General features: G+C 46.4%; 1 protein-coding gene across 1 annotated transcript in view; it reads right to left on the bottom strand.

Moving 5' to 3' along the window:
* Nucleotides 1-494: 494 nt before the first annotated feature.
* The window catches only part of LOC125018609 (NACHT, LRR and PYD domains-containing protein 12-like), a 107,281-nt gene continuing 96,119 nt past the window's right edge, over nt 495-11,656 (bottom strand). Inside the window, exons 3-4 of the mRNA XM_047602633.1 lie at nt 1,839-2,012; nt 495-859 (exon numbers count right to left, since the gene is read on the bottom strand). Of these exons, the coding sequence (XP_047458589.1) occupies nt 658-859; nt 1,839-2,012 (376 nt within the window). The 3' untranslated portion in view covers nt 495-657. The remainder of the gene's footprint in view (nt 860-1,838; nt 2,013-11,656) is intronic.

Below are 11,656 nucleotides of genomic sequence, written 5' to 3'. Positions count from 1 at the left end.
CAAGGAATGTTCAAACGTAAAACAGTTTAAAAATATATAAAGAGAGGATTCTTACAAGGTACAGAAATGAAGAGGGAGTCTGACTCATACGGAGTGATGGGTGTTATTGTCATTTCATATTTTCATTTTTCTTATTTTTTTCTTATATATATTTTGTGTTGTCTTTGGTAATGTGTGCATGTTATATCTCTGTGTGTGTATGTATGTATGTACATATATTATAAAGACTATTATTATTATCATACTGACAGGAAGTGAATAATTTATAAATCATTGAGCTATTGAAAGGGGTGGGATAAAATAAGTTTATATTTAATCTGTTACTTTAATGTTTAGTTATTGATTTTCTCATTTACTGTTATTTATGATTCTATATGATTATTTTGTTATTCTGTTTTGTTTTTTATGTTGGAAATAAAGAAACTAAACTAAGATTTCATAACCTGAAACCAGACAAAAAATAGATGAAATCTATTAAATTAGACCTGCTTCAGCTTTAATCAGAGAAAACAACATCAACAAATAACTCAGATTATAACCCTTTCATCAACTTTACATGAGCTCAACAATGTCAAGATAAACAACTCAAAGATAAATTCAAAAACTGACAATTGTTGTCTCTGACTTAGATTCAGTTGGCGATTAAACATATCAGATCTACAACAGTAACAGACAGTGAACTGACCTCAGAGTCTCCAGTCTACAGTCTGGACTCTCCAGAAAACCACACAGCTGCTTCACTCCTGAATCCTTCAGGTTGTTTTCATTCAGGTTCAGATCTTTCAGATGGGAGGGGTTGGACTTCAGAGCTGAGACCAGAGAATCACAGCTGATCTCTGACAAACTGCAGCTCAACAACCTGAATAAAGAATAAAAGATGAAATGATTGATGATCAGTCAGATGTGTTGAGGTGTGAAATGTGTCCTGATCAATGAGCTGTTCTCTAAAATGAGTAGAGTGACTTTGTCCTTGTGTTATTGTGGATCTTCATCATGTCAGCTTTCTACAGACATCATCCAAACGTCAGCACAACATTCAGACAACTATTGATGTCAACACAGATCAATAAGATGCTGCTGACCTCATTACAGGATCAATATCTCCTCACACATGTTGGACTACAAACTGTTGATTAGTTCTTTGATTCTAGGACCTTCTTCTTCCTGGATTTGGTGTCTCAGGAGGTTTGTGTCATTCAAATGTTAAAGGACAAGTTGACATGTTGTTGGAAGTGTGTCTTCCAACAACAGTCACATGTCATATGGACTGATTCCAGAGTTGTTGAGATTCCTGCTGTCCACACTGACTGTGAAGTGGTCTCTTCATAACACAACTCCACTGTTGAGCTGACACTAATATGAAGCTTCAGCAGTCTGACTGACACTAATCAAAGTTCCTCTTTGAGTTCCTGTCCCTCCACTGCAGCTCAGCAGGAAACACTGTGGAAACACAAACTGATACTGACTGGATGTGCTGAAGAACAAGATGAGTTGAAGATCAACACAACACAACAACACTGTGGATGTTGTCCTCCATCTGGTCTGATTGGAGTCAGACTATAAGGGGATTTGTCCACAGACAGTATGGACAGAAAGAATGATTAGTGACACCAAGAACTCTGTTAATGTCAACACATGTGAAGACTGGACTTGATGTGGTTTGTGATCAGACCCACCACCGATGACTGAGGAGTTTACCTGCTGATGTTCAGGAACATGATGCTCCTTCATTTCAACTCTTTCAGCTCCTTTTCTATCTGACAGTCCTGACAAGAGAACTCATCTAAACTGGATCTCCATTCTTCAGAAGCCTGAGAAGAAAAGAAATGAAAACTGACCTCAGAGTCTCCAGTTTACAGTTTGGACTCTCCAGTCCAGCAAACAGATGCTTCACTCCTGAACCCTCCAGGTTGTTTCTACTCAGGTTCAGATGTTTCAGATGGGAGGGGTTGGACTTCAGAGCTGAGGCCACGACTTCACAGTGTCTCTCTGAGAGTTCACAGTCAGCAAGTCTGTCATGAGACAAATAAATAAAATGTGTTATAATGGAAGAAGACATTTCTATGAAGGTGATGTGTTGATGAGTGGACAGTTGGACACATTCTGTTGGACATTTTGTGTCCACATCAGTGGTTGAGCTCATCTTCTCTGACTGTGTTTGACAGGAAACAATCATTGTCATCATCTCTCTCAGACCTTTGTTTAGATGAATGGAGACAAGACTGAGTTACATTGAGGCTTCCAGACTGTCCACAGTCTGTCAGTGGATCTGATCCATCATGAGGACATCTGAGGAGACAAACATCTGGACTGTCTTCACTGGTTAATGGACTCTGGATCTTTTTAGTTGAGCTCAATTAACATGTGAATATTCCCAGTGAATATAATGAAATAGAAATAAAAGAGTCAAATGTAATAAGGATTAGAAATTTAAAGAAGAACAGCTTTAAACAGCTGGAGAACATCTGGGACTAAATACAACTTACTGTAATGTTTGCAGTGAACAGTGGACCACTGAAGAAGAATGAGAAGAGTTACCCAATGCCTTCAAAATGAAAGCACTAACAAGTAATCCGAATAAAGAGAAATGTTAATGTATTTATGAACCTACTGCCAAATCTGGCCCTGTAACTGAGACAGGAGATCTTTCATGTCTGGGAGGCGCCATGGTGAGCTGCGGCAGAGCCTGCGCAGCAGTGGGAACCCCAGTGTCCTACCTGGCCAGAAGGGGGCTACCAACAGCAGTCTGTGACCCTGCTGGAGGATCCTCTGTAGCATCGGAAAAATCAGAGGGATTGGCGGAAAAGCATAGAGGAGACTGTCTGGTTCTTTTTGACAGAAGAGAGCAGCCCTCTGGGTCAGGATGCTCTTGCCCACGATTGGCCAGAGAGGGCAATGGGTCGTCTCCTCCGTGGCAAAAAGATCCACCTCTGCCTTGCCGAAGACCTCCCAGATGTTAAGAACAACCTCCGGATGAAGCTGCCACTGCCCTGGCGGCGGTTTGTAACAAGAGAGGATGTCGGCAGCCTGGTTTCTTTCCCCGGGCAAATACATTGCTCTCAGGCTGGCCAGACGTGGCGCTGCCCACAACAGCAGGTCCTGGGATGCCCACAACGGTTGGGCAGACCTGGTGCCCCCCTGGTGGTTTATGTGGGAGACAGTTGAGACATTGTTTGACCGTATAAGCACATGTCGGCCTCTCAGGAAGGGAAGGAAAAAAAGTAGTGCCCTGCGCACAGCCCACAGCTCTAGAACATTGATATGCACCGAGCGGTCTCGAGCAGACCACAGCCCCTGAGCTGTCCGGTTCTGCCACACAGCGCCCCACCCTGAGAGGGAGGCATCTGTTGTGATGGCTTCTCGACAGGACGCAATGGAACACAAGGGCATGCCCTGAAGGAGAAATGATCTCTCTCTCCATGGGGCCAGAGCAAGAAGGCAACAGCATGACACTGAGTCTCCTGTGCCAGTGCCACTGAACATCAAAATGAAAACTGTGCAGCCACCTCTGAAGAGGACGTAGCGACAGCAGTCCCAGAGGAACCACATTGGCAGCAGCCGTCAGTTTCCCGAGGAGGCGCAAAAACTCCACATAGCGCAACCACCTGCCTTCCTGAAACAAGAGAAGGAGGCGGAGGATGTCGTCCACCCGCTGTGGTGACGGACAGGCCTTCATGGCGACTGAATTGAGAGTCATCCCGAGAAAGAGTGTGCTCTGCGAGGGAACCAGGCAACTCTTGGTAAAATTTACCTTCAGGCCCAGTCGGGCGACGTGGGACAGAAGATGTGTCGTGTCCAGGGCCACCTGAGATTGGGATGGTGCAGAAGGGTTTAGCCAGTCGTCCAGATATGGGAGGACCTTCATGCCCCGCGACTGCATGGGCAAGAGGGCTGCCATCATGCACCTGGTGAACCTCAGTGGGGAAAGGGAGAGGCCAAACGGGAGCACCCTGAACTGGAAATGACGACCGTGGAAAGCGAACCGCAGAAACTGTCTGTGGTTTGGAGCTATGGGGACATGAAAGTGGACATCCTTCAGGTCTATTGATGTAAACCACTCCCCTCTGGCCACAGTGCGCAGAACCTCTGCAGTGCTGAGCATGTGGAACCTCAAGACCTTCAGTAATCTGTTGAGACCCCTCAGGTCGAGTTTGGGACGGAGTCCGCCGTCTTTCTTTGTTACTAGAGAGTAAGTGAAGTAGAATTCCCCGGGTTGCAACAGGGGATCTACTGGCTCGATGGCACCCTTGTCCAGGAGGACGGACAACTCCTGGATGAGGGCTTGGGCTTTTGCCGGGTCGCGTATGATGGTCATCTTGACCCAGCCACAGGCTGGGGGCCGGCGTCTGAACTGAAGTTTGTACCCATGGGTCAAGGTGGAAAGCACCCAGGGGTCCCTGGTGGAAGCGGCCCAGTAACTGAGCTGCTGCTGGGAAAAACAGCCGACGACCGGCCCCTGGGCCTCTGCGCCGGGTCTCCCGGCCTCTAGAGGCTCTGGGGGCATGACAGGCAGCACAAGAGGCCTGAGGTTGCTCAGAGGGCAGCTGCTCAGAGGCCCGAAATGCCCGTGCCTGCTGGTGGGCAGGCTGTGAAGGTGTGCGCTGAGACCTGCGATAGCTACTGGAATAAGCCTGTGGATGTGGCCGGCGCTGGGGGGCAACTGAAGAGCCCCTAGGGCTGCTAGGAGGGGGCATATTCCTTTGAAGCTCAGACAGCTGTAGTCGAGTCTGTCTGGCTTGAACTGTGCGGTTAAGCGCCTCTGGAGCTGCAGACCCAAACAGCTCCCCAGGTTCCACCGGAACACTGCGGAGAGTTCTCCTACATGCCTCAGTCAGAGGAGATTGTGCCAGCCAAACCTGACGGCGAGCCTGGACAAGGGTGGACATCAACTGCCCCAGCTCTCTAGACATCAGCGCGAATGCCTGCAAGGAAGCGTCGCTGAAATTGTGGACGGGAGCATCCACTGTAGTCTCCTGCAGGGATGCTGATAGCGTGAGCAGCAGATGGGACATAGAATTACCTATGCGTGCCGCTGCGTCATAGGCTTTAGAGAGTAGGTCATCCGTAACCCGACACTGGGGACGAGGACACCTCGCATCTGGCCTCAGAGCCTGATCAGGCGAGACAATCAGAGCAGCTATAGTGGGCTCAATTGCTGGCATGCGGCCCAAGCCAAATTTGGGTGCATCCTGCATGGCTGCCAGGGTGTGGGGCCCTCAGATGTTGCATGAGAGATAGTTTTAGAATCCCTCCAACATGCATGCAATTCCCTCAGATACTCCTCCGATGGAGGGACAGTAAAGTTAGTGTGGGATGGACCACGCCTGAAGAAAGCACTGGCCGGAGCCGACTGAGCTTGTGGTAGGTCTAACTGCAGAAGGGCCAGGGCCATACGAATGATGGCTCCCATTGAGCCATCATCAGAACCACCAGCGGAGCTGTGGATCGATGAGCAGGAGCCTGCCGTGGAAGCAGGGGAAGTTACATCCCTGTGCAACCACTTCCAGCTCAGAGTATTGAGTATTAAGTAATTGAGTAGCTGACGCCGCCATGGAAAGCACATCTTCCTCCGGCTCCAAGATGGCCGCTGGAGCCACTGAAGCAGCTGGCTCCCCTGCACCAGTCCCAGACTGGAAGCTTAGGAAGAGGGATTTCATGTTATTAATTTCTGTTGTTAACTGGTCCACCTTGGAAGAAAGGCTGGACTCCTTAACCCTCTTCCTGGAAGTGGGGACTGCTGTCTCGGCAGCACGACATTTAGGCCTGCCAGACTGAGTTGGAATCACTCCCTGTGCTGGAGTCAGCTGTTCAGGTGATGGGCTGAGGGCCAACAGTTGTTCTACCTCAGCTTGTCTGGCAGCCCTCAATCCCCGGGGCATGAAGCTGCAGTTCATGCAGGCGTCATCTGAAAGAGCCTCCTTCAGATGCTCAAGGCTGAGGCATGAGGGACACAAATCATGGCCATCTTCAGGCTGCAGAGAAGCCATACAGGCCGAACAAGAATGGTTGCCAAACATGGTGACAACCAGGAAAACAAACAGAAAAAGCAACAGACAGTGGGAGAGGGAGCGAAAGCGCAGCCGTCACCAGATAAATGTTGCAGGAGATGAGTTAGCCTCAGCGGGAACACTGCTACCAACTACAAAATCACACCTATGCTGGGAGCGGGAGCGTAAGCACTTCCTTCACCAGTTAGGGGTATTTTCTAAGTGACGCAAAAACGGGCACAACCAAATTGCCACCACAATACCCAAACTAAGCAAGGCCAAGCGAAAAACGCCAGTAATAATTAATAGGGAAAAGAAAGTAGAGCAAACGGTCAAGAAAATAACCGCTGATTCACATCAATCAACTGAAATACCAAGTGCAATGCAAATGCCGGGAGAGAGAGCGAAATCACTACCGTCACCAACAAATGAAAAATGCAACACAAAACGATTACAATCGGTTGCACCGATAGTCAACGGCAAGCACACGCAATGCCAACAGCTAATTCGCAAACATTAGCGGTACAGATGTTGGGAGAGGGAGCGAGGCCACTGCCTTCACCAGCAACTGAAAACATAATACAAATATATAATACAAACATATACCGGTACGGATGCCGGGAGAGTGAGCGAGGCCACTGCCTTCACCAGCAAATGAAACAACAAAACAAAGCGAGTGCAAAAAGGTTGCAGCGATAGTCAGCACTAATGACAAGCACACGCAATGCCAACAGCTGATTCACATAATATTATGCCGGGAGAGGGAGCGAGGACACTACCTCCACCAACAAACAAACAAATACAACCAACGAGTAACCGGTTGCACCTAAGGATGTATATAATAAAACAAAATAAACTTATCCAACCGAGGATGATGAGCCGATGCAGATGTGTCCACGGCGAACCACAAACCTCTCGGCGGAATCTGTTGCAGCCTTTGGAGGGCGAGCAGCTCGCAGCTCCGACGAAACGTCGCAAGGCTACCGGCAACGAAGCAATAGCCACGTAGCTTTAGCTAGCGTAGTGGCGTGCAATTTACCTGCGAAGCGAAAAGATGAAAAGGAACCGATCCTCTGATGTCACCGGAAGATATAGGTGACCGGGGTCATCAGGGGTCACAGGTGACTTTGTTGGTATAAACACTCAAACTGCGCGTGCGCGAGATGGATACATTCAGTGCTTCAAGCACCGCCTCTGGCGGTCAGAAAGGATGAAATAGAACGTCTTCTACACTATTATGTCTGAAGATAAGAAAATATTGAACGACACCATTACAGCTAAACACCAGTCGGTTAACACATAATATACAGACACACTGAAAGAGTCCATCAGCCAAATAATAGCAGCATGTTTAACATGGCCTCAGCATGCTAACTTAGCCTCGTGATTAGCTCCTCTCTCCACTCTCCACCGTACAGTCACCACTACGGCAAGTTAGCCGCAATAGTCTCCCTTTATTCTGCCAGACAATGTCATTAAATGTACACTTTCCCATGCTTGCATGAGGTCCAACTGCTTCATGAACGACGTGCATCTGCGAAGTCACGACCACAAACATATCACTGTGTTGTTGGTTCCGCTCCAGTGAGCGCGTTCCGTCACTGCTATTCACAAATTAGTTTGAAGAAATAAATGTTGCCTATTATTTTTAGATTTGAGACTAATTACAATCATAACATCCTACTTAGCATTTGTTGAAACATTCAAGACATTTTAATGCCAATTAAGGCCTTATTTTTCCATGAATGAAATCACTGCCTTTTAAGACTTTTCAAGGATCCGTGGGAACCCTGTTAAAGCTCGACAAAGGAAAAACTTGACAGCAAGTTAATTAGCGTTTGTTCCAGGCTACAGTCGGTACTCGGCAAGTTAAAAGTGGGTCAACGTTGAAACGACATAACGTTACGGTACAAGCAATGCTTATCTAACGGTAACAAACTCAGGCTTATTGGTCCGTTAATTCATCACACACTCTGACCTCAGTCAACTTTTTCTCTCTCTTCAGTGAAAATTCAACATCACAGTGCGTTTGATTAAGTCTCGTGGTTGGCTGCTGATAGATTGGTGTCAAACTGTTATTATAGCCCTTACAGCGGTTCATGCCAGGCTCCAATCAGATCCACCACTGATGAGTTGACCAATAAGAATCCAGAACGTCATCAAAAGACGGAGTTTATTCTCAATAGATGCTGGTGGTGATAAAGCCTGTTGACAGTCAAGTGTGTGTGTGTGTGTGTGTGTGTGTGTGTGTGTGTGTGTGTGTGTGTGTATTTGTACATATGTGGTGGCGGTTTCTTGATTCTGTTTCTTGTTGTAATGTTTTAATTTTTTTATTTGTGTGAAGCACTTTGGCTTGTTTTTATGGAAGGAAAAGTGCTGTATAAATAAAGTTGGAAGTTTTACACAAATTGTTTTGATGTTTAATTTTTAGAATGTTCACAATAAAGAAAAGTTTTTGTCTTGTTTTTGTGCTTAATGAGCTGATATAGAAGGAGGAGAACAAGAAAAGCTTCATCCTGTCTCTTCTCAAACTAGATTATTAGTTTTTGTTCTGACTTTTTTGTCTTTATGGAATTGTTTGATATTGCTGCTGAAAAATGATGCAACTTGTACTTGCTTTTATGTGTTGATGGTTCAAGAAAAATCAAACGGATTCTGTTCATGATCACATCAGGACTCACCGAGCCTTTCTGCAGTTCCTCACAGCTGGGATCAGTCTCCGTCGTCCCTCCTCTGATGTTTTGTACTGATACAGGTTAAAATCATCCAGAACCTCCTCTGACATCTGCAGCATGTAGGCCAGAGCTGAGCAGTGGATCACAGAGAGTTCCTTCTTTGATCTGTTCTCTGACTTCAGGAACTCTTGGATCTCCTGATAAACTGAGAGGTCGTTCATCTCCATCAGACAGTGGAAGATGTTGATGCTTCTGTCAGGAGACATTTTATCAGTGTTCATCTCCTTCAGGTTGTTGATGGTTCTCTGGATGATTTCTGGACTGTTCTCTGTCTGACCCAGCAGACCTCCTAAGAGTCTCTGGTTGGACTCCAGAGAGAGGCCATGAAGGAAGCGAACTAACAGGTCCAGGTGACCATTTTTACTCTCCAGGGATTTAATCATGACTCTGTTCAGAAACTTATCCAGAGGTGAGTTATTGTATTTTTTTCTCAGGAAGTCCTGCAGCTCCTCTGTCTTCCTGTTGGTGTAACAGTGGATCATGTAGACTGCAGCCAGAAACTCCTGAACGCTCAGATGGACGAAGCAGAACACCTTGTCCTGGTACAGGCCTCTCTCCTCTTTAAAGATCTGTGTGAACACTCCTGAGTACACTGAGGCTGCTCTGATATCGATGCCACACTCTGTCAGGTCTGATTCATAGAAGATCAGGTTTCCTTTCAGCAGCTGATCAAAAGACAGTTTTCCCAGAGACTCAATCATCTTCCTGCTCTTTTTATCCCAGTGTGGATCTGTCTCAGCTCCTCCATCATACTTGACCTTCTTGACTTTGGCCTGAACCACCAGGAAGTGGATGTACATCTCAGTCAGGGTCTTGGGCAGCTCTCCTCCCTCTCTGGTTTCCAACACATCCTCCAGAACTGTGGCAGTGATCCAGCAGAAGACTGGGATGTGACACATGATGTGGAGGCTTCGTGATGTCTTGATGTGGGAGATGATGCTGCTGGCCTGCTCCTCATCTCTGAACCTCTTCCTGAAGTACTCCTCCTTCTGGGGGTCAGTGAAACCTCTGACCTCTGTCACCATGTCAACACACTCAGGAGGGATCTGATTGGCTGCTGCAGGTCGTGTGGTTATCCAGAGGCGAGCAGAGGGAAGCAGTTTCCCCCTGATGAGGTTTGTCAGCAGCACATCCACTGAGGTGGACTCTGTAACATCAGTCAGGATCTCAGTCTTGTGGAAGTCCAGAGGAAGTCGACACTCATCCAGACCGTCAAAGATGAACACAACCTGGAAGTCTTCAAAGCTGCAGATTCCTGCTTCTTTGGTTTCAGTGAAGAAGTGATGAACAAGTTCCACCAAGCTGAACTTTCTCTCTTTCACCACATTCAGCTCTCTGAAAGTCAATGGAAATATGAAGAGGATGTCCTGGTTGGCTTTGTCTTCAGCCCAGTCCAGAGTGAACTTCTGTGTTAAGACTGTTTTCCCAATGCCAGCCACTCCCTTTGTCATCACTCTTCTGATTGGTCCATGTCTTCCAGGTGAGGCTTTAAAGAGGTCTTCTTGTCTGATGCTTGTTTCTGCTCTGTGTGGTTTCCTGGATGCTGTTTCAGTCTGTCTGACCTCATGTTCATCATTGACCTCTGCAGTCCCTCCCTCTGTGATGTAGAGCTCTGTGTAGATCTCATTCAGAAGGGTTGAGTTTCCAGCTTTAGCAATCCCCTCAAACACACACTGGAACTTCTCCTTCAGACCAGATTTAACTTTACGTCCACAAACTGCAGCTTTAAGTCCTGAATGAATAAACAACAAATAAGACAAATGAATAAACTCTCCAGTAAATATTCCAACATGTCATTGCTCTAAAGAATGAGTGTGTGAATATATCTTGGTTCATCTCTTGAGACATTAGTAAATGTCTCATTTCTCCAGCAGCTTCAATGTTTAGAGAAATCCTCTTACTGCTCTGCAGACAGTCAGCCAGCTCCTCCTGCTTCATTCTCCTCAGGAAGTTCACTGTCATCTTCAGGAATAAATCTCTGCTGCTCCTCCTCTGCTCTTCATCCTCACCCTCCAACACCTCCTCATCCTCCCTCTGACTCTCTGAGCATTCTGGGTAATCTGGACTCACAACCTTCTGGATCTTCTTCAACTCCTTCTTCACAAAAGTCATGATGTTGTCCTCCAGCAGCTGGAACAGAAGACCATATGAATGACACAAGCAGACTGAAACCATGGAGACAAACATCAGATCCATGTTGGACACACTGACAATCCACTGGTCTACAAAGAGCAGCATGGACATGATGGAAAGTAATTGTTGTACATGTACAGACCAGAAAGATGGAGTCCAGCTGTGTCTGATGCTGCTGGGTAGACTGACCACTGAGAACCTCTGAGCTCTGCTGGTGGACTCTGTGGACCAATCATCAACAATTAGCTCTCATCCATTACAAGATTGAAGACACTACTCTGCTTCAAATATCCACTTATTGATCACAGCTTCTAAGGCTGTGTTTTCCCAACTACTGCTACGAACACAAGAAGGAAATATTCATGTTTTTCTAAGGTTCAACAGCTTCCAGAGACACAACGCTGATTACTCTTCAACAGACAAGTTCATTTAGTTTATAACTTCAAAACATTCAAACAATGTCCTCTTCCTCTGCATCTCTGTTTGCTCCCGCCCTATTTTAAGTGTTTTAAGAAGAGTAAACCGAGGAAAAGCCCTGAAGCTGATCATGTTAGTGGTTGTGATGAGCAGCCTGGTCCTACTTTTAACTTTATTTTTAACATGTCTCTTGTGTAGAAGGTGCCATCTTTATGGAAGCAGTCTGTCCTGGTGCCCATTACCAAAACAAATAATCTCACCAAACTCAATGATTTCCAGCCAGTGGCATTAACCTCCATGGCTATGAAACAATTTGAAAACTGGTTAAAGCTGAAATAGTCATGAAAACTGAGCATCTACTGGACACCCTCCAATTCACTTAGA

Source organism: Mugil cephalus, chromosome 13, assembly GCF_022458985.1.
Source record: "Mugil cephalus isolate CIBA_MC_2020 chromosome 13, CIBA_Mcephalus_1.1, whole genome shotgun sequence".
Taxonomy (NCBI): domain Eukaryota; kingdom Metazoa; phylum Chordata; class Actinopteri; order Mugiliformes; family Mugilidae; genus Mugil; species Mugil cephalus.
Note: the sequence above shows the minus strand (reverse complement) of the source record. Positions and strands in the feature narration are given on the sequence as shown.